Source organism: Pyxicephalus adspersus, chromosome 10 (genome assembly GCF_032062135.1).
Source record: "Pyxicephalus adspersus chromosome 10, UCB_Pads_2.0, whole genome shotgun sequence".
NCBI lineage: Eukaryota > Metazoa > Chordata > Amphibia > Anura > Pyxicephalidae > Pyxicephalus > Pyxicephalus adspersus.
This window is the reverse complement of record NC_092867.1, coordinates 12,286,908-12,309,289: the sequence shown is the minus strand read 5'-3', so window position 1 is coordinate 12,309,289 and position 22,382 is coordinate 12,286,908. Positions and strand designations below refer to the sequence as shown.

The following is a 22,382-nucleotide window of genomic DNA, read 5'->3' as shown; positions in this document are numbered from 1 at the left end:
GACTGAGCACACAAGATTTGAAATATTTTTTTAATCCAAGTGAATCAAGTTTAAGAAGTACCAACACACACACATGCTGTTCATTGGCAGAATTATCAAACAAATTTAAAAACAAAGTGCTAAGAACTGATAGCTCCTAATAATCATCTGAAGATCTAAACCATTGTTCATGTACAGTCCAGAGATGGCTCAGACTTCAGCATAGAGAGAGACAGCACAGCTGTCATTTTCTTTTGCAGTTCAGCATTTGTGTGAATTATGACAATTCAGAGACTATTCAGCAGTGACAATACGCTGTCTGGGCTTGTCTCCACTGAATACTCCTAAATAGAACAAAAAGGGATAGAAATATATGCATTAAAGTATGAAAGCACTGTTTAAGCTGTATTACTCCTTGGCCTGGTGTACCAGCCACTATGAATTATCATTACTTATTTATGGAGTGTCAGCCGATTCCACTGCATGGCCTGAATATGCTCGGAGGAAAGTGGCAGAGTGATGTGTGCGGAGCACAATGTGCTGAGTGCCCAGTTCTTGGAGTGCCAGCTGAACTTCACAAGATAATCTGTCAATCCACACAGCTCATTTACGGATGTTAGAAACTGACCTTTCTTAAAAATGGGAAGAACAGCCTGTAAATTATAAAGGAATGTCTTTATTGCAGAGCTTTACAATGGCTGTGGTAAGCTCATCCTCCGCTTGTATGCTTATGAGTATACGTTTGTCTTGCAATATGCCAGAGGCTGTGTATTACTTCTGAACACACCAATCCTTATTTTTACCTATAGAAAACATTGAAACTGTTTTTAATTTTTGGGCTTCATAGTGGGTGCTGAGAATGTTGCTGTGCCATGTACTTATTGGGCACACACCGGTGCCACATTGCCTAATCTGTTATGAGGGAGCCTTGTATCTCATAGACCTGATTGCTGGAACTAGAAACTTTAGTCACTTTTTTCATTCAGCACTTTCAGGATCACCCTAATGATTGGGCGACTGTCTCTGCACCTTGCTATATAGTATCTGGTTGCATGAGGGTAAGACTAACTGATTTAAATTTGGAAGTGATGGCCACATCACTCTTCTAGTCCTGATAATTTACCAGAGGCAGATCAGCCCTAAGAATGACGAAATAGAAGATATGCTCAGTAGTTAACTTTTTTCAATATATTGCTTGTGTGTGATCTTCTATAAAATTATGGGTTGCAGTTTTGAAAGCATTCATGAATCTAAAACCAAAAACTTTATTCTGAATTGTCTGCCTTAACGAATGTGTGTTGATGCACCACAAGGTGAAGCTCAGTTTATTCAGCGGTTTCAATAGGTTTATGCTGCTCCAATATGGAACAGAGATTTGGTAAATGTGCCTAATTTATTTGACAATTTAGCCTAATGCTGAGAAAGGTGAAGGGTTGCACAATCAATTCCCTGAAGAATGGGTTTTGAGCAATCACATCTAAATTATATTTTTATACATCTTTTACATATTCTTAATATACATATCTTATTATTACTTCTTCTTATACATCTCTCACCTCTGCTGCACTGCATTAATTATTTACTTCCTTTTTGGATGTTTCTGGATAATGGCTTTCTAGAGAATTTATGGAATACCTCTATGATGGTGGCAGGTTAACCTATTAGTTTTAGTCGGCCACTATGCTAAGTGATTGTCAGATCTCCCGGCCCTGGGCTACAACAAAATACAAGTTCTGTTAGTAAACAGGCAGCAGTATTCTGCCTTCACAATGACATTTCCAGTGACACTGAAATGTGTCCGTTAATATTCTATATGCATTTCAGAAAACAAAAGGCAAAAGCCGTACAAGTGCGTCCCAAGTCACTCATTTATTATTAATAATCATCATGGAATGGTTTTGCTTGTTATTTCTACAATAACTGCATACCACATACAATACGTTCACATCTAGTAAATGGGGATGAAGCATAACAAAAATCTAGAAAGTGTTGTATACTGGCCAAACATTAGTGGAAATCCCTCCATCTGATTTAAGTTCAGCAGTACAAAGCCAGTAATGAAAGACATAGTTTGGTGAAGGGGAACCATGGCTTGCACAGAGCCCTGACCTCAACCCTGATAAACAACATAAAGATGGTTTAGAACACCAATAGCAAGCCAGGTCTTTTCATCCAACATCAGTGCTAGACCTTACAAATGCTCTTTGAACTAAATTCCCCCAGGCCTACTTCAAAATCTTACGGAAAGCTTTAGAGAAGAGCAGCTATACTTTCTTGTTACTCCCTAAGCCCCATTCTATAATATTATACAGGATTTATATGGCACCAACATACTACACAGCGCTGTACATTAATTAGGGGTTGCAAATGACAGATACAGTGACAGAAGGAGGAGAGAACCCTGCCCTGAAGAGCTTACAATCTAGGAGGTGGGGAAGTAACACACAATATTTAGAAGGGGAAATTTGGAATAGAGAGAAGTAGTGAGGGTAAAAATATGAAACACTTCACAAATTTGTGTGACATCCTTGCGGTCACATTTCATACATTCTACTGATGAGGGTAAAGATATTGCTGTATACATTTGAAATACTGTACATACATTTATTGGTGGAAAATCAGGTCCATGTGTATTAACAGTAGTAATTAATTCTCCACCAAGGAATGCTTCAGTGAATGTCAGATTCACTGCTTTATAAATAGACTCCTCATTACATCAGCAGTGGGGAAGGGTACAGACTTTGCAAGGACCTCAATCACTTCCAGTATCATTTAGGAGAATGCTAAGGGGGCTTATTTTTAAAGCTTGATTTGACATATTTACCACTTGCAGCAAGCAGGAGATGAGCTTCAACTTTCCTCCATCTTGTTTTTTAGTTGTGCTGTAAAACAGAAATAAAAAGCAGGGAGATCAGATTATAAATATTGCCAGGTACATCACAGAACAAATGTCTTCTACCCTAAAACATTAGATGGCATTGAGAAGCCACTGCAACTTCCCCTTCATCTATCTGATAAAATGACCTCTTTAGATGCCCCTCATTTTCACATCCTGATCAAAAACAAAAAGTTTCTCACAGCCACAAACGATATTCACATCTTCTTTGTATGTGTCATGTAAGTAGCAATTGAGGAAATACAGAGAGGCCATCACGCTCCTAGACACCCTATGAGGTGCTCTGTGGATTCTGGCATAATAGTAAAGTAAACTTCCCGTGTTTAGCACAATTGCAGTATTTGCTGGCTAGCTCTCAGACTCCCATCACTTGTTGCCTGGATTGCGCTTTAAGATGCGAATTTTGCCTCTGCTTTGCAGAACTAGTCATACCATGTATAATGAGCAAGGAAGGCGCCAAATGCCTTCATCTGTGGAGAATAGTTTAGAACAGAATGTGGAATTGGATTGAAATTTGCATTTCTAATGAATATGACAGCATATAAAAAGGTATGTGATAACCAGTAATAATATTTACCCACATGGGCTGACTGCATCTGCTGCTGTTCACTAGGCGTCTGTTTGCCATTAAATACTCGTACTGTCTCCCTGGGCTGGGCACAGACTTGTTGCCAAGTGGCAGGGCTCCCATCATGGAGATAGGCTGTGAGCAAGTAATAAGTTTTATTTTCTCCCTCGTCATGTCTAGATGCTTCATGATTATCTAATACATCCTCTTTATGCATCTAATATTCTGTCTCCAAACAACTGCAGATAAGCACAATATGTTTGTACAGTCTTATCATGCAGGAAGCCGGTGATTACACTGTTTATGACAATAGCCTAGCGGACAGCAGCCTTTCCTAGGAAAACACAAGACAATAACAGCTTGGGAAACATTTACTGCTTCATTTGAATTACCTCTTCTTCACTTTGTCTTTACTGATCCAAAAAGAACACATCTTCTGTAATGGCCCAAATTGCGAATGAAAAAACACTTTGCTGCCATTAGATGTTTAATCCAATGATAAGTCAGGCCACAAACTTTATGCAAACATAATGTTATCTGCAGCAGCATTAGTCATAATAAAAGTGAAATAAACCAAAAACCTTTTTGTATTCAGTCTGGGTGGTCAGAAGTGATTAGAACATTTTACTGATATCTCTGTCATTGAATCTCCTACCCCTGGGATGGGAAGTAAGGGGGAATCTCCTCTGCAGGGAACAAACAATTAATACCTAAAAATCATTTTATTTTTTTGTTGTTCATGTGGGCAAAGATTAGAACAAGGGTTTTATTGCTGTTGTGTCTTAGGCTACGTACACACGTCCAATGGTTTTCGTCCGATAAACGGCTCAGGGCCGATATTGGACGAGAATCTGGCTTGTGTACAGAGCCCATCGTCCATCGTCTGAACGACCATCCTGGCAGATCCACGGATGATGGACGACAAATTATCCTAATGCAAGGGAAGGGGGAGAGCGCACAGCAGGGTGCCATTCCGTCGTTCTCCCCCTCCCCTCTCCATAGAGCAGAACGGGGCTGTATGTACAGCACTCGTTCATGCATCGTGCAGTCCTTTCTCGTTGGAAAGGATCGTGAAAAATCCTTTCCAACGACTATAATTGCACGTGTGTATGCAGCTTAAGGCTGTGTACACATGTGCAATATTTGTCATTGGAAAGGATTTTTCACAATCCTTTTCAATGACAAAAGACTGCACGATGTACATACAGCTCTGACTGTGAAAGACATAGGAACCAATAAAACGTTAATTAGGGTTATACCACTTCCTTGCTCAACATAGGGACCCTTGTTATTCTACTGATTTCCAACAATTGCACCTGTGAAAATGCTGTGTAAAAGTCAACTTTTTTTCAATAGGAAAACAGCAAATACTAAAGAAGTAATAATATAATTGTATCAATTAGAACTGAACACATCCAGATTTTTAAAGGTAAAAGTACATTTTACACTGGGTTTTCACAGCTGCTACCCGACGATTTCTGTGATATAGAAAGAAGGGGGGGGGGGGGAGTTTACACCAACCTCTAGGCACAGGTAAGGTTAGAGAGAGAGACAGCAATACAAATATAATTGAGCTGCAATTATTCTTCCAGTTTGCATTCTTCAGAAAGCAGCAAAAACCCAATAAAAACCTGTTTGTCCTTTGCCAGCATGCTATGGAGACGGACCCTTTCTCTCTGGGTTTAAGAAGTAGTCCCTCTACAAAGGTCTGACACATCCCCTACTAGGTCAAAGCTAGTGCTTTAATGCATGCATTTTGCCAATTGTAATACTTTAATTTAGACAGGGGGTGTGCAGGACCTCTAAAAATAGACCACTGCTTTTACAGAGAGGAAGAGGATTCAGTACAGCATGCCGACAGAGGGAAGGCTTTTTTTCATTTAGACTCTCCTACTGTAAAACTTGGCACACATTTTATTGATTTACCAGGAATGTATTTATCCACTTCAGACCAACCTTAATAAAATAAATACCAGATCAGGAAATGCTTCTCGTGTCCTGATTATTCTTTGACATGTAGGACAGGTGTGGTTGCACCCCACACCTAAGATTTAGCTTTCAATACACCTCTAGCATATCTCCCAGTAATTGTCAGGAATCTTGTTATTGGTCTTCTAACCATGTGATGTTACTATGATAAAAAAAAAAACAAAATCATAGTGATCAATGCATTAAGACAACTGTAATTGTAGTGATGAGCCTTTGTCACGTGAGTTACATAGTGTGTAATGATAATACAAATGTTTCCTATTTGACAATAAGTGACAAATGTACCTGTAAAGGATAAAAGTTAGTTACACTTATCTTACCCCTATCTTTCACCAGCATTGCCTAGAAGCGAAAAATGCCACTCTTCTCTTATCACCCTTTGGAAAGCTAAGTGCAGAGGACATCTCATGCAAAGATATTTTTGCACTGGACTGAATGTCTTCTGAGATTTTGCCTGTTCTGCATTACACAGGACCTTACCTGAAAAAAGATGACATCAGCCAGCAATGAGAAATATTGGGGTAAAGCAAATATAATCCTTACTTTGTCTTTTTACAAGGACAATTATCACCTACATTTAGGTGGTTTTTAAGAGAGGGGCTCAGGCAGCATAAGTGGACCGTTCATTTTGTATGCTATGTATAGAAGCGATTAGTTTTCACTTGTTTGGCTGCATAATCTGAAGGAAGAACCACTAAATAAAAAAAAAAAGTTAATATCAAAACTAGTTTTTTTTTCCTTTGCCCTGGTTTTACCTTCTGTTTAAATCTGTGGGCAAATTCTGAAACTTTAGAAAACATGAAGGAAGTGGCTGCTGAGAGCACAGCACCGTATGTAGCTCCGGCAATTGGTGCTTATTTCCCCTTTCGTTTTATGTTCTGTGGAGCTGAATAAAAACTCTGCATATAAAGCAGACGGCATGTTTTTTTCCAGCAGAAATAAATCACATGGTCATAGGGATGGTACCTGCACAAAATGGCATCACAATTCACATGTCTAGGGCAGCGTGATGCCAATTACAGCCCTGGCCTCAGGTATAGTATAGAGGAAGCAAATGAAGCTAAGCCCTAATGATAACAAACATATTGCTTTACAGGTGCTGTGAAGCTGAGCTGTGACAATCTTCTAGTTGTAAAATTCCTCTTAAGAATACAGAAGTATCCCTTACCCCTCTCATTACCATAATAAAGGATCTAACAATGCCATAGACAGGAGAATATCACAGTATGAGTGAGCTTGTTTCAGTGATCATTGCTCTTCAGATTGGGATAATTGGTGCTCTATTGCTCTTCTGCAGGATTTCATGGTATTTTTGTCTTTTTTCCCCATATAAACAGTACCTGATCTTATATCGCCGTCAGCCATATCTATTCTGTGTGAGCTTCTTCTTGAAGTTGTGGTTTTGGTAGCTGTTTATATGATGTTCGCCTGGAGAGCTGAACACATTAAACAACTTTTCTGAGCGGTGTACGCGGTACATTAAATGCCGGAGATGCGTTTGTGCTTCACTGACTGATCCTGCTGCTTCCCAGCACTCGCAGATCTGTAAACGTGAACAAGAGTGTTTAGGATAATGCCCTGCTGTAAGTTTTGACTTTGATTGTTTGGTAATTGAAGTGCAGGTGCAAAGAAACCTAGCAAAATGGAGGTCTGTATTCTGATAGAAACAATTTTAGTTTCAGATATTGTTTTTTCACAGAAACATTTTTTTTGAAGCTGAAACTAAAGTAACTGCAATTTAATGACTATGTTTGGAATGTCCGCCTTATAAAGCACCATGGGTATCATGGCTACTGAATGAACCTAATTGTGTTGGGGCACATAACATTTTATATCCAATGTATTAGTCAGTGCTATGAACATTGTTTGATTTGCTTTCATCAATGAATATTCCAGAAAATAGCTTTTTTCTTTTTTTTTTTTTTTTAATTCCACAAGTACCCCCTTTCTGTATCTTAGCAGAACTCCCAATTTGCACTCAGTTCAGTTTACATTCATAGCAAAGGCTGCTCAATAATAAATGTTAAATAAATTGTTTATACAGAAGCTTTTTGTGTATTTAAAGTAGAAATACAGAATTAGAATTGTTAAGGGTTAAAGCATGCTTGTTCCACCAGCAGGGAGATTTCGCTTTACTTATCCAAGTTATGCAATAGGAATTGAGGTATAAAAGTGACAGAAATTCCCTTGTTTGACATTTGGTTTTGAACCAGCGTCAACAAAGACAACATTTTGGCTTTCACGGGTAGCAAAAATCACCAAGATACACAAGACAACAAGACAGGTCTTAAGCCTTCCCCTCTCCTTCACAACTAGAAGACAAAATGCTTTGGTTGGAGTTTGCCTTCTTATCAGGCCCTTATCGATGCTACTCTTTGGTGTTACTCTCATACCTCATGTATGGCATACTGAAATCTATGCACTGCTAATGAGAAGCCAGCCAATGAGTCATTTAATGTCTTAGTAACAAAGTGATTTACTTTGCATTGTAGCCCCAGGATATCCATATATTGTTACAGGAAGAAAATCCACCAGGCATTGTTTATTGACCCAGTAATATTAACATGAACAGAGGATGACTTCCTTCATGGCGTTGTGCTACAGATCTTGGTATACTGTATCAGAACACTGAAAGAAACCCCTTTTGTATCTGCATTAACCAATATATTAATGGGCTGCTAGGACTGATCTGTTTCAGCAATTGACTCATGCCACTAAGTGATTAAAAAGTCCCAGTGATGCTAAGCACTAATGGATGTACTAATCTGAAAATGTATCCAAAATTATGATTGGTGAGTCGGGAAAAAAAAGCTGTTTAAAGTCCTTTAAAATGTGATCAAGAAAGAAAGGATAACAAACAGATTGGCTTTCAGTATAGATTTGTTGTGTCTTGCCAGACATATTGGTAATCTCATTTATAGTCAAGGACATTTTGATTTCATGAGAGGAGTAAATAGTTTCCATAAAAAATGGATGTAATAGAGGTCGCACATCAATTATCATATTTCTTTCACACTACAAAATCCAGACAAGAGTCTGGCAGGTTATGTTTACTCATTTATTTCTTTTTTTTGCAGGGATCACAAATCCCCAGCCCCCCACAGAAGCCACTGCCAGCAGATCCTCTGACAAAAAGTGCCCGAGACTGCAGTGCCGCCAGCTCCGTGAATAGTGGTGAAGGCCCGGTGCCCCGTATTACCCCTGTGAGGTATGCCGTGTACAGGAACACACTCTCTCCTCTGACCTCCATCAGCCGCCTGGGTTAAATCTAGCAGAAACATATTCACTTTCATTTTGTGTACCTTGGATTCTGTGTAAAGTTTACTGCTAGAGGCATTGGAGGAATTGGGCTGGAAATGAGTTGGATCAGAAGCAGTTCTGACTTGTAGCCGCCTTTGGCCGTTACAGCAGAATCTGAAATATGATTAGGTCCAGTCCTGGTTCATAGTATTCACAGGAAACTGTGCGTGTTTACAGGTGAAAGGGCAGAGACAAATGTCACTGTTCACACTGCGGCTTCCTGTACTGAAAGCTGGACAAAGAGCTGCCCGAGGTTATATAACTCAGCAGAGTAACATGTTGTTACTGCATGACAAAACTTATTTTAAGTCAACAGCAATGCCAGTGTGAAAAGTATAATACCCAGATTTCACCTAGCATCTATCTAGCACGGCAAGGTGAAATAGCGGGCAGAATAAAGCAGAAGCTGTATTGTGTCACACTAATTAATTCTAAAGAAAAATATTTTCCGCCACAATCAAATTTAAGTTGATAGAAACAATTCCTACAGGCATCCCAACATTTCTTCATGTATAAAAGCCATCACAGAGCAGACAGTATTTCTAAACTCTTTGAGCAATTAGTAAAATATTATTATATAAAGCATTATTATTATATACCTAAAGCAATTAGTAGAATGTTATTATATAGTTCTTATCAAAGGTAATTGGCAAAACGTTCAAAACTATGTAACCCTTTCACCGCAGGAGCCATTTTTTCCATTAAAGTAACATTTCTGAAAAATGTCTAAAACCTACACATTTCTTAAATCAGAGAGCTTGTAGAATAATACGTTGTTGTCACATGATATTATCACACTTTTTTCATAAATCTATATTGTCACAAAAAATACATTCACATAGTTCTCCCCAGGTCCCTTTTAGTGGGTGGAGTGCCTGGTTGCCATACGTCCCCCGCCCAGCTCTCATCTGCAGCTCTAATCCTCTGAACGGACAATGCAGAGGTTGCTCCATTGTTAGCGGTCATTCATTTTTGGAGGATTGCAGCTGCTGACAAGAACAGCTATGATGAGATCAGGACACAGGCTGTCCCTCCCCCATTCTCCAGCTGTGTTGTGGCTTCTATTGAAGAAAAAAAAGCTGCCTGTAAATGTATCCACCCCAGTGGCATGTGTAATGAAGTCATCGGCACGGTGTGATAGCGGTGTGTGTGAATGCTGTATGTCATATTCTGCAGCCTTACAACTCACTGTGTACAAACCTGTTATTTCCTAAACCGTATGTTGCAATGAATTTTCAGGGTGCACAGAGGTCTCTCCTAGCTAATAGTAACCACAATTTCACCCCCCCCCCCCCCAGATTTTAAAGATATAGGGATCAGAATTGTAAAAATTTGTGAAAATACAACTTTGGGGTTGCTGTTTCAAAAGCAAGTGCGCCTAAGAGTCCTTAATTGAAAATGCAAATTGGGGACCCCCAGGGCCACTTACCTAGCAAGGAGCATTGGGATGGGGCCCCTAAGTTGATACCTATCAGTCACAAATCTATGCCTGTATAACAATGCTGGGGTGCACAAAACCAAAAATGTGGGTGCAGTGGGGGGACACCTTCGGCTAAGCCCCACACCCCACGAAAAGTTCATTACTATGGAAAATGCACTGCCCTGTTACAGATTACTGCCCACTTCCAACATTTGAACCCCAATTTCTCTGGAATGGGGAGGTGTTGGAAACTGTGGGGAACATCAGGATATCACCCCCTAAAATGTCCTCACTATGGTTTCATAGGAACATAAAAAAACTCTGCCCATCAAAACAAAATTAGGGTTCAGGTACTGGAAGGGTACAGTGATGTGTAACAGGGCAGGGTGTTTTGATGGGTAGAGTTTATGTTGTAATGATGCCATGGAGATGAAAGTTTGAGGGGTGTAAGGCACAAGTGCCCCCACGTGCATCTATATTTTTGATTACCCGCACCTCCCTGTGCTAGAGAAATTAGGGTTCAAGGTAGGGAAGTGGACAGTTAAGTGTAACAGGGCAGTGTGTTTTGATGGGCTGAGTGTTTTTGATGTATGTGCACCTACATTTTCAGTTTCCTGCACCACCCCATTCCAGAGAAATTGGGGTTCAAAGAACAGAAACAGAAAGGGTAGCATAGTTTTATAGTAATTATAGTTTTGTGAAAGGTAGGTAAAGATTTAGGGGTCCCACTTTAATGCTTTTTGCTATGTAAGTGGCCCCAGGAGTCCCTAAATTTGCATGTTCAATTTTGGGCTGCTAGATGCACTTGCCTTTTGAAACAGCAACCTCAATGTGCAATTTCCACAAGTTTTTAAACTGGTGACCCCAATATCTTAAAATTCTTTAAATACATTTTGGTTACTGGTAGCTTTAAGGATCCCCTGTGTACCCTGAAAAATTCAAGTTATTACAACCAAGGTTTTGGGAGATCTGAAGGATTGATCGCAGCAAGTTGTTAGGCTGAAGAATATGACAGGCCGCCGTTACACACAGCTATCACACTGCTGCTGATGTCATTACACACGCACACATAGGTGAATAAATTTGGGCAGTGATGAGAGGGGGATACTGGCTGCCCCCATCTGCTATCACATGTATGATGCTTTTAAAGCATCACCACACTTTAACATTTTATAAAGGGTGAATTTCCCCTTTTCTATAATGAAAAATGTTTTGTTTTTTTGTTTGTTTTTTATTTTTGGGGGAGGACCCCTTCCCTTTGCATCTTTACTGCCATGGTGGTAAAGAATGAAGGTCAAATCCTGAGATATGTGTCACATATAGCTGTGGGCTGCTCCTTCTGTGCATGCCCGACATAGAAAAGCCCCTGATGATAAATTCCCTAACGTAAAAAAAAAAGTGCTCAATCTCACGCATGCACAGTATGTGTGGTAAATAGTGTGCTAAACCACATCACACTATTTAAACTACTACAAGGGGATTACACTAATAAAACATGGAACACTAGGAAGTTGGATAAAAATACACAGCACTGAACAGTTTGTTGCAACTTTCTAGTGCCAGGCTTGTTAGTTTGTCCAAATTTTCCATAGTATGCCAAAATATAGGGGGGTAAGTGGAACACTGATACAATGATAGGGGTTACTACATTCATATGGCATAAACTAGGAGTACTAAATTTGCTGTGTCTTGCCCGGCCCACTTTTTTTTTTTTACCACCCGGCTGAAAAAAAATTCTGGGGAGAACGCTGCATTCATAATATTTTAGTGTGCACATACAGTTGAGACTGGGTCAAGTAATTAGATAGCAATTGTCAGAACAAAAAATGCACTTCGCCATAGAATGGCAACAAACTGCGCTACCCAAAAAGTTTTAATACCAAAAAAAACATAAAAAAAATACCTCTGTAGATGATGAGTTAATAATTAATCTTTAACAGAATTATCCCTTACAGGACAGCATGTATGAACATATTGAATATGTGACTTGCAATAATGTACAGTTCTTTGCATAAACTTAATTGTAATCACAAGGAGGGTAACCTACCTCTTGTGTAATAGCATTCACACATCAAATGGTATTCCTAATAAAGGTATCAGCGGGCCCTTGGTCCCCCAATGCCTCCTCTGCTTTCCCCTAGATGGAGCACAGATTGTACTTGATCGGCTGTTTTCCCTGCCGATGCAGCTCTGAACCTAGAAATGATCAGAGCTGAGTACTAATGGGTTCATTGCCAATAAGTAAGATTAGGAAAAACATGTTTCCAGCCTTCACTCTTCATTCTGGCAGTAGACATTTGAGACTCGCACACAAATGAGGCTGGGACCCCCATGTCTGTGTGTGTGGGAAAGAGTCTGCACCATCTACACCAAAAAGTAATTGGCCACTCGTGGACCACTGCTATCTGACAGCTGAATGCTGGCCAAAGAAACTTGCAGTCACAACTTTTACACCCTTCTACTGCACAACATAATAGGTATGCCCTTGACTGTAAACGTGTAGATCAATTTTTAAGAGAAAAGGCAAAAGCATCCAAAACAAGCTTCTAATAGTCAACAGCTTGCATAACACGTGATCTATACTCAGTAATGGATCACCTTGTACGAGTTACGGAATGCTTTTATTTTCTCCTTGTTCTATATGACATAAATAGAGAGCATTGCTGGGTGTAATCAGACTGTTTGTGGTCACCCTTACTGAACAAAACCGTTTCAATGGGAGAATCTGATGTGTAACTGTAGGCAGTCAATAGGCATGCTATGTGAAAAATAAGACCCAGAGTTGTGATTCTGGCGATTTCACTGCTCTGCCTCATAATAATAAATCTGTTAGTAAGCCTGAGGAGTGCCTTGAACCTTAATTGAATCCGTGCCAGAAAATGTACACAAATGCAACAGCAATAAAAATATTATTTTATCCCGATGTCAGAGCAGATAAATTACTGTTTTCTCTGCATTCTATACAAAAGTAAAACCAGCTGGAATTCCCAGTAATAGGCACCATGATAATTACTCACTATTGGATAATAAGCCAAGTGTTGCGTTGCTCCTGGTGGCAGATTACTCAGTTGTTTCATTATTGTCCTTCTCAATGCCACAGTGTGTTACTGACTCCATCTACAATACAGGGGACACAAGGACACGTTACACTGCTGCATATCCATCGTATGACAAACTTCCCCAGGCTGCTGGGTTTATTGCATTGTGTGGGCCTTCCCATTGCGGGCTTGTTGATTTAGTAATACATATCACATTCCAACAGCTCAATTACCACACATATAGTTTTGCAGTAAAAGTTAAAATTTACTTTTTCAATGATGTAACAAACAGTTTGCCTATACACAACCATACAAGGATGAGGTAGCCTAGCACAGCCCAATAAAAGCAAATAAATCTCAAAAGTAAGCCTGTGCACAATCTAAATTTACAGAGAACAATATTGACCTCCGGCTACCTGCACATAGACTTTCTAGTATTTGTGGAGCATCCTAAAAGCCCTGAGTGTTGGGGTGCTCCAACATAAGTGTTCAGCACAGGCATTTGTTTAAGGCTGGTGGGAAGAAATTCTAGGAGGGTGGCAGCTCCTGTATTGTGGCCCAATTCTTCAGTAACATCTAAAAACAGCTAAGTGGTTTCTAAAAAGTGCTGGGTGGTGCACCCTGCTAAAAGGGGCTGGGGAGAAAACTATAGGAGCAATCCGTTCCCTGTGCGTTTTTGTTTGTTAGTAAAGTTGCTTGTGGATCGGTAGTAAAGCCTTACGGTGGAAGAGGTGAGTCAGGGAATGGATTCTAGTTACTATTCATATATTAGAGGTATCTCTATGGGAAATAACAGCTGGCCTGCAACTACCTACAGTGCTCCAAGTGTCCTTGTACCAGATTGGAGACAAATTAAGGTGCATCTGTGGAGGAGTTCTGGGAATTGTCCTACACAAATGAGATGGTAATTATGTCACAGGGAGTGAATAAAGCTCTTTTACATTACAGAAACATATTAAAAAATGATCCCAAGGCATGACCTAGAGGGGTAGAGGAAGATATAACACACACAGAAGCCTAGGATTGATATTGAGTTATAGATGTCTACATACCCAGGGGCTCACTATGGGCACCATCAAGCGGATTTATGTAATTCCTTGCAAACAAAATGAAGTATACAAATCCTAATATTTTGTTATTTTATTATATACAAATCATCCAATAAATAACAATGTTTATTCTGTTTCAGGCCCGCACCAAGACTCCCACCCCAGCGTCCCTCGTTCAGAGCCGGCCACCTCCAGTGACAAGACCGATGAGGCTGATATTTGCACTACGCTCCAATACACGTTGGAGTCTGTTTACGAAGTCATCAGAAATGTATTTTGTTCCTAAACTATTCTGAAAGGACTGAGCTGTGCCCTTTGGTGCTATACTTTATGTGCGTGCTCAGGTACTTGTAAATTATTAATTTATGTGGAGTATTTAGTACAATGCAGTGCATTGGCCCAGGTATATTTAACCAAAGATGACTTTCCACAGAAGGGAAATATTTTTTATAATGTGTAGTACACTTGAAACATTTTACTGTTTCTACTAGACTGTATGGATTGAAAAAATACAACTGTCATCATCTATTATTACAATGTGTTAGTCAATAAGCACATTCATAACTGGAGGTTTAATCTGTAAAATCTGCACTTTCCTTTAAATCCATTACATTTATTTATAGTGCGACTTGTGTAATCAATAATCCACTTGCTAAAGATATTATATTACTGTTACAATGTATTAGCAGGGCTTCAGTTATAGCCTTCTGAATTTGTGAAGATATTATTACTATGGGAGTTGTCATTGCTAGCATGTAACTAAAGGTGCAGCTTTTAATTCTAGACAGAAACGCAGACATTTCCAGAGACACTGGCTGCATGCTTGGTTTTGGCGAGAATAAAGATGGGGGTCCCTGGACCCTGCACTTTTACAAACAAGTCAGCAATGACAACCCCTGTATTACTACACCAGCAGTTTTGTTTAAAGTGGAACTCCAGCCAGTTTGTTTAATACACATCCATGAGCTTTTATTTACCTGACAAAGAATGTATAGGTCACTTTACAAATTTGGGTGTTTACCCTACACAGAAAACAAATGCTAATGGATTTTATTGGCAGAATTGGCAGAGAGATTGTTGCATATCTCTTCTGCCAATAAATTGGATTTGTCTCCTTTTTCTGTTCCCTGGCTGTATTGTGTTCACATTCCCATCCCTGGCACATGCTGCTTTAATGTTCCTCCCCCAGCAGTATATACTCCGCTTTTCTTTGCTCCCATGCCAATCTATTCAGCTGCCAGCAACAAACAAAATGGCCATGGCATGGAGAAGCATGTGACGGCACCGGTGCTTGGTGATGGGCTTAGAGAGTGGAGATTAAATAAACTTATTCCTTTGACTCAAGCCAATGTTGTGATCTACAAATCCGTGACAGCTTGGGAAGCCAAGAACATGACTACTATTTCCTGGTTGAGTTTTACAGATCCCTGCACTGTGATTGCTGTGCACTGTCCAATGAGATGGCGGGTGGCACAGATAGCCCTAAATCTAGACTGCTCTAACAGGATCACACAATATTTTCTCTTGTAAAAGTTACATATTTTAGCTGGGTGTTTAGCTGCTTGACTGGAGTTCCATTTTAAAATATAAAGTCACCTTTACATTTCAAAAATATTAATAAAAAAAAAACATAGATGTGCTGATATATTTCATTTACATGTACGCTTTTTTTTTCCAATATGTATTAATCTTCCGTAAATAATCATATGCTTGCATACATAAAACTTTCAATGATTCAAGTAGCAGAAAAATAAACACAATCTGATTTCCCTGCATACACATACGCTTCCCTGCAGAGGTTGCTGTGACTTTGTACTGTATATGGGGAGGCTCTGATGTTTCAGGGACATATAATGGACTGTGGATGTGCACAGAGCATTCAAGCGGTTTGGAGACTTTAGCAGAATAGGCCGGGCTAGAAGGATACAGCAAGGTTCATGGGAAGGTTTACATGGAATGTCAGAGACACAATGTATAAAGAACAGGCACGCCGTATGATAGAATGCAAAGTGACCACGTTCCATGAAGAGATAGCTAAAGGACTATTTAGATACTTTCAGCATCTGCACAGTAAGTCTGGACTTTAGGCGTTAGGTACACACATGTAATAATTGTAGTTGGAAAGGATCTTTCACGATCATTTCCAACAACAAACGACTGCACAATGCATGAACGACCATTGTACATACATCACTGTTCTGCTCTATGGAGAGGGGAGGGTGGAGAATGGCAGAAAGTGGGCAACAGACTAGTCGCCAGTATTATCTATGGTCTTCATGCAATTGATTTTTCCCTATTACCGACTTATCATGCCTTGTTCTTTGCTGTGTCTCTGGATGTAGCCAGCCATCATAGTAGAGGCAGCATTTAGCTACTTTATGTCTTAAACTGGAAATAAAGTCCCACTTTAAACATTGGAGGGGGTTACTGCAGAAAGGGACAAGCACTTTTCCTTCATGCACATATACTATGAAGCAATACATGTGTGTGTGTGTTAACAGGCCCTTAAGGTACATTTGTAACACCTGAAATGAGAACATTACCCCCCATTTACTTTATGGGTGAAGTATAAGGGTCAGGTAAATTAGGAAGATCAATCTTTCGGGGTTATACAGAGTGCTATGTATGTGGTGAGAATAATAAAAACTTATTTCTTCTTGTTAATTATGAAATTCAACTGCTGAGAGTTTCCTGGTGAGCTCCAACCTTAAACGTAATGATGCCATGGTGCTATAATTCAGTGTTTTATGCCTTGTGTAATATTGTGTATATTGTATTCACTTCCAAGTCTTGGATACATTTTATTGCCCAACAATCTATACAATTAGGGGTGTATTTTTAAAGCATTCTCTGGTGGTGAATCAAATATTGTTGTTTAAAACTTCCATTGCAAAGGCCTATTTGGTGAATGTGAAAATTCACTGCTTTATAAATAGACACCTAAATCTCAAACTGATTTAATGCAAAAAGAATTCAGTTTGATAGTAAAAGATGCTAACAATACAGGATGGGGAAAAGCATGGCTATAAAATAGTCTATACACAGCTATACAGAGGAAAAGCTCAACTCTGGGAAATTTCCTTTTACTTCCTGTACAAGAAAGTGGGGAGCAGTTATCACTGGACAGGAAACACGTCAATGGTCAGAGACTTTCCATCACTCCCCTAGTAAAGACACAAACGGCAACAACCTGACGGTCTAAATAGAGAATGCAGACAATCTATTGTACAATGCAGGCAGACCCGGTCTGCTAGATCTGAAGCAAAGAGCAAATCGCCAAAACACCACCATTGTTTGTCACTACTAAATAATTAGCTGAACCTGGATATGTATAATTGACAGAAACTAATACAGAAACAAATACTGCTTCCAATACAGATGTACAAAACTACAATCTATATATACAAACAATGAAGGATAGATTTTATATATATATATATATATATATATATTATACCAACCTCAAAATACAGCATTGAGGGCACCATTAGGTATAAAGTACAAAACAAACTGCTGCCAAAAATGGAAAACTTACATGCAAACACATAAATATAAGTGAAGAACATAAGCAGCCCATATTAAGAGATACAACACAATGCACGTGGTAATGCTACCAAAATACAGCAAAGAAATAAAGAACAAATTACTTTTCTCTTGCCATTCCTATGAATTATTTGGTGTATATAATAAATGTGGAGTTTTATTATTTGTTTTGTGTCCAATGATAACGTCACAGCAGCTGCTGTCTTAGCACACAGGCCTGGCTGCAAAGTTTCTCCAGTTATTGGTCACCGGACAGACAGCAGCGATGCTCTTCTAATAATAAAATGAGACTTGTAAGGACAGAAGTTAATGAGCAGTTATATTTTATTTTCCTATTCATAAATTAAGCTGCACATGGCAGCCGTTTCTATTTCCGTCCTCACAAGATTCTTTTAAAGTGAACCTGTGCTTTTCCTTTGAAGGTTGATAGGTTCACTTTAATGACCTCTCCAGCAGCCTATAATTCCTTTCATTCTTTTCAGCCCCTGAGAGTTTGCGGGGAATCCTACAAAATCTATAAGTGAATGGAGTCATAGCATTGACTGGGCTTTGTACTTCTTTACTGCACTTTCATAGGGAAGATGTCCCAAAGCTAAAAGTTCTGCATATTTCCTATGGCTCCAAGCACTAAATAAAACGGGGGTTGAAAAGGAAAGGTAAGTACGTGATAAGGATGGGGAGAAGGAGTACATATGTAGCTTTTCCTTGAACAGACATTGCACAAGTCCTCCTTAAGCCTTATGTTCTGATTGCAATATGATCGGGATTTACTTTGTCCTGTGGAAAGCACAATTATTCTCTGCACTGCTCTGAGGCCACACATTATGGTATGAACACGTATCTGTGGGCCCCGGTGCTCTTGTGTATTTATATAATAGTCATACGGGGCCAATTACTGTATGTTGGGAAGATTTAAGTGAACACCCAAGGTTTACAAATAGCATGTTACACCACTGACTATGTTTACAAAGATGAATGCATTGTGTTCCAATACTTATCAGTATTATATGGATGTAAAATGTGTTAGGTACCGGCACATCTAGGTTGCCACAGGACCTTTATGACTGTGCAGTAACCCATGGGAAACAGTCAGAATTCACCAATCTGACTGAAATAGATTGCTATGGGAACTGCACTTTGCACAGAATCATTCTACTTGGTGCTGCCTTATTAAATTAAGCGTGTATGTATGAAGATAAGAAATTGGTTTTATTCATTGTTCATTGTCTATTATTATCCTAACAATCTATTGCAATCTTAATGCACAATCACTGCAGCCGTCTGTTGTGAAAATTGTTATTCCAATAAACAAGCTTTATATGACATCGTATTTTGAAGTTTGTTACATTGATTTGATTGAGTTTGTAGAGCCAAAGCTGCACATGCAGAGGATGAATATTAGCAGGGACGAGTCATTTTACAAATTATTTGCCGGTTCTCACTGCTGGCTTCTGAGGCTGACACATAATCGTTTTGGATACAGAAAAGCCAAAAAGTCTGGACTTTTCTGGACTCGTGGGTGTGTGTGGGGCTCTTTCCCAATGTCCCTCAAACTTTAGGGTATAGGAGCAAAACAACAAGGATATTGCATGGAATTACTATAGAATAAAAATGAACCCTTTTCTTTGTATTACTAAAGAAAAAAATAGGAAATAGTCTATTTGTCAGATGATGCGTAACATCAAATACTCTACTACAGGGGTGCCCTACCGGTAGATCACAAAGCCAATGCAAGTAGATCATGGAGCCCTTCCTTTTAAAATATTAACTACAAGTTTTTAGTGTTGGTGGATCATTTTGACTTGGTCATTTTAAAAGTAGCTCGCAAGCCAAAAAAGTGTGGGCACCCCTGCTCTACTATATAGTGTATAAGGGTATACACCTTTTTATTAAATATTATAAAATCCTTATGATTTTCTTTCAGCTGTTTATTTTACAGTTATCCAGAAGTCAAAGGAAAAAACAACTATTATCATTTAAAGTTATTTTGGTACCCACAAGGACTGGTGATGATGATGGTTTTAGCAAATGATAAAAGGGGTATGGGGGACATTTGGGGCTAATCAATAGAAGAACTTGTGCTAAAGACACTATAGAAGAGTGAACTGCAGACCCAGCCATTTTACGTCTAAACTGAATATATGTCAGGTGGCTCCAGGATAGTAAATGGAAGCCTATCACGGTTGTAATGGATGGGCTGCCATTGTGGATCCCTTGTTAAAGATCCTAGTTCACTGGCTTCAATACGTTAAGTGTATGTAAGCAGATCAGCTTTCTCTTAGTAAATATTTTTCTGACTCCCATGATTGTATTGTCCAAAGCAATCAAATTCCTTTCATTCATCCATTGCAGCATGGAACTGTTAGCAGAACAATTCATCTGGTTGTTTTGTCCTAACAGAATTGTTCTAGTTTACATTATTCAGACCTTCTCTGGTGTCTAATGAAAGATGAATGGTCGATGGATGTTTTCTTTTTTCAGAAAATCTGTCTCCTCCCTATACATTTTTCCTATGAAATCATTGAAGAAAACAAATGCTTTTAATTCTACATTAGACGTAATGACACTCACCGGTCTCAGGATCTGGGATTCCCTGCAGGAAGCTATTCGGTGCCCATTAAACAGGGTGCTGGCGTTTTCTTTTGCTGGGCAGAATAAAACGCATGTGTTAGAAGCACAGGAAATACATGTAACACATTTACATACACACACACATATATATATATATATATATATATATATACATACATACATACACACACCAGTACTATATATGTACAATAGCGCTGCATACACTCACCTGCAAATAACACACTTTGCTTCTTTTGTGGAAATCCACAATTTACCTGTATACGTTTTCCTGAATTGTTAAACTAGGTCCAAATAAATTAGAAAATTTACACATCATGACAAACAAGGAAAACATTGTTTATCACCTACATGTAATTGCTTAAAATTATTAGAAACAAAACAGTGACCTGTAGGGAAAAAATTTGGCAGTTGCCACTTCTGTGGTATTAAAGGTGCAGAATCCAGAATTGTCATTGCAATCTTGTCTTTACTACTTATCAAGTCACTGACCTGAAACAAGCAGGCAGCCAGTAAAGTCCTGTCTGATCTTGTTCCAATCAGCAGTTCCAGTGTCTCTGTCCTCATAACGTTCCCATTACAACTAACACAATAATGCTAAACAAACATTACTGGAATATTCAGTTAGCGCAGTGTAATTATTATGTTCACTGCTGGGCAGACACGGATGAGAAAAGCGCAGTGACCAATAGCAACCAATCAGAAATCACCTTCATTAGATTTGATAACAGAATTCTTGTTACTTTGGGCTACTGCTCCTAATACACCATAACTTCAATTTGCATCCCCTTTAAAACCATTTGTATGGATTCCTACTTTGTCCCAGTGTACTACAGACATTCTTTGTACCAAAGAATAATAAAAGCTGCAGTATGTGTTCTGCACAATTTTACATGATTTATCTGTGCAGTTTATCTGCTCCTTCTACAATCTCTTCTAACCTCATAGGCCTCGAGCCAGTAGAAAACTCCCCCAAGCTATTCCATGTAACAGCAGGATTCTAGCTGGAGATGAAAATATGTGAGGAAGGAAAGAATTGCAATGCACATAAAAGAAAATTTCTTCTAAAAAGCAAAAAATGGACAATAAATTTGGAAAAGGGAGGGGGGGGGGGGGGGGGGTAATACCAAATTTACAAGATCCTTTTCAATTAGCTGGGATATCTGAGGATGTCCAATAACTCTAACACAAGCACAGCAGCCTATATAGGATGATATTTGTGATAAGTCACTAAAAATGACATGAGGACCCAAAAGGAAGTATAAAAGTATGGTCATTATTAGGAAGCGTTGCCCTTATGTGGGAGGAAAGACAGAGCTCAGATAGACAGAGCTCGTACACATCATTGGCTATTGATCAGTTCCCATCTGAAATAATACAAACCGTTTATGGCAACTGGAAATCCTTGTGCACCATTGGAGATATCAATCTGCTGAGTGCTGCTGTGACAACAGTGATACTGATCAATCAATTATCTTCTGTTACTGTGCAGCGGATAGAGTTTCTAATTCTCTTTGTATTGCTTTATTCTGTACATCTCACAAATCACACATGAAAAACAGAATATCTTACCTTCATTGACGGATACTTTGTAATCTCACCTAGATGTGACGCTGTCCCCTGTGAAATACAATTACAGGATACAGAGCATGTTACAGTCATGGATAACTTTTGACACCAATACCTTAGCTGGTTGTTCTCTATACACTCATTTTTAGAACTTGAAGGTTGGCCACAGCATTCAGAGCTTAGTTGGACATTTTGGCCAGTAAGTGGCACCTTGGGCTCCTCTTAAAATGTTTTCCATGGACCCCTCTAACATGCACACACACGTCAGATCAGTATCTCATCCCACACTCCTTATTCCATCTGAGTGTCCGAGGTTTTAGTGACACGAGATAACCACCGAGCTGCACTTCCCATAGAGGAGCACAGATGCTGCTATTGATGATTTCTGTCTGGTTTTCATGCTGGCCCATTTTATTTCAGTACTCAAAAACCTAAAACAAAT

The 22,382-nt window shown here is 39.2% G+C and overlaps 2 protein-coding genes across 10 annotated transcripts in view; one reads left to right on the top strand and one right to left on the bottom strand.

Annotated features, from left to right (window-relative positions):
- ADAM12 (ADAM metallopeptidase domain 12) overlaps window positions 1-19,105 on the top strand; it is a 303,151-nt gene extending 284,046 nt beyond the window's left edge. Inside the window, exons 21-22 of the mRNA XM_072424834.1 lie at window positions 8,510-8,640; window positions 14,380-19,105. Of these exons, the coding sequence (XP_072280935.1) occupies window positions 8,510-8,640; window positions 14,380-14,437 (189 nt within the window). The 3' untranslated portion in view covers window positions 14,438-19,105. The remainder of the gene's footprint in view (window positions 1-8,509; window positions 8,641-14,379) is intronic.
- FANK1 (fibronectin type III and ankyrin repeat domains 1) overlaps window positions 1-22,382 on the bottom strand; it is a 96,102-nt gene that overhangs the window by 7,280 nt on the left and 66,440 nt on the right. For 2 of the 9 annotated variants that reach the window (XR_011922545.1, XR_011922537.1), the window contains 5 exons: window positions 20,354-21,991; window positions 13,170-13,269; window positions 6,773-6,975; window positions 5,400-5,574; window positions 2,804-2,861 (listed from right to left, as the gene is read on the bottom strand). The gene's annotated coding sequence lies outside the window, so the exon portion shown is untranslated. Of the gene's footprint in view, window positions 1-2,803; window positions 2,862-3,452; window positions 3,579-5,399; window positions 5,575-5,752; window positions 5,913-6,772; window positions 6,976-13,169; window positions 13,270-20,353; window positions 21,992-22,382 lie in introns of all 9 variants that reach the window. The other 7 variants (XR_011922538.1, XR_011922539.1, XR_011922541.1 and 4 more) reach the window with 7 other exon arrangements.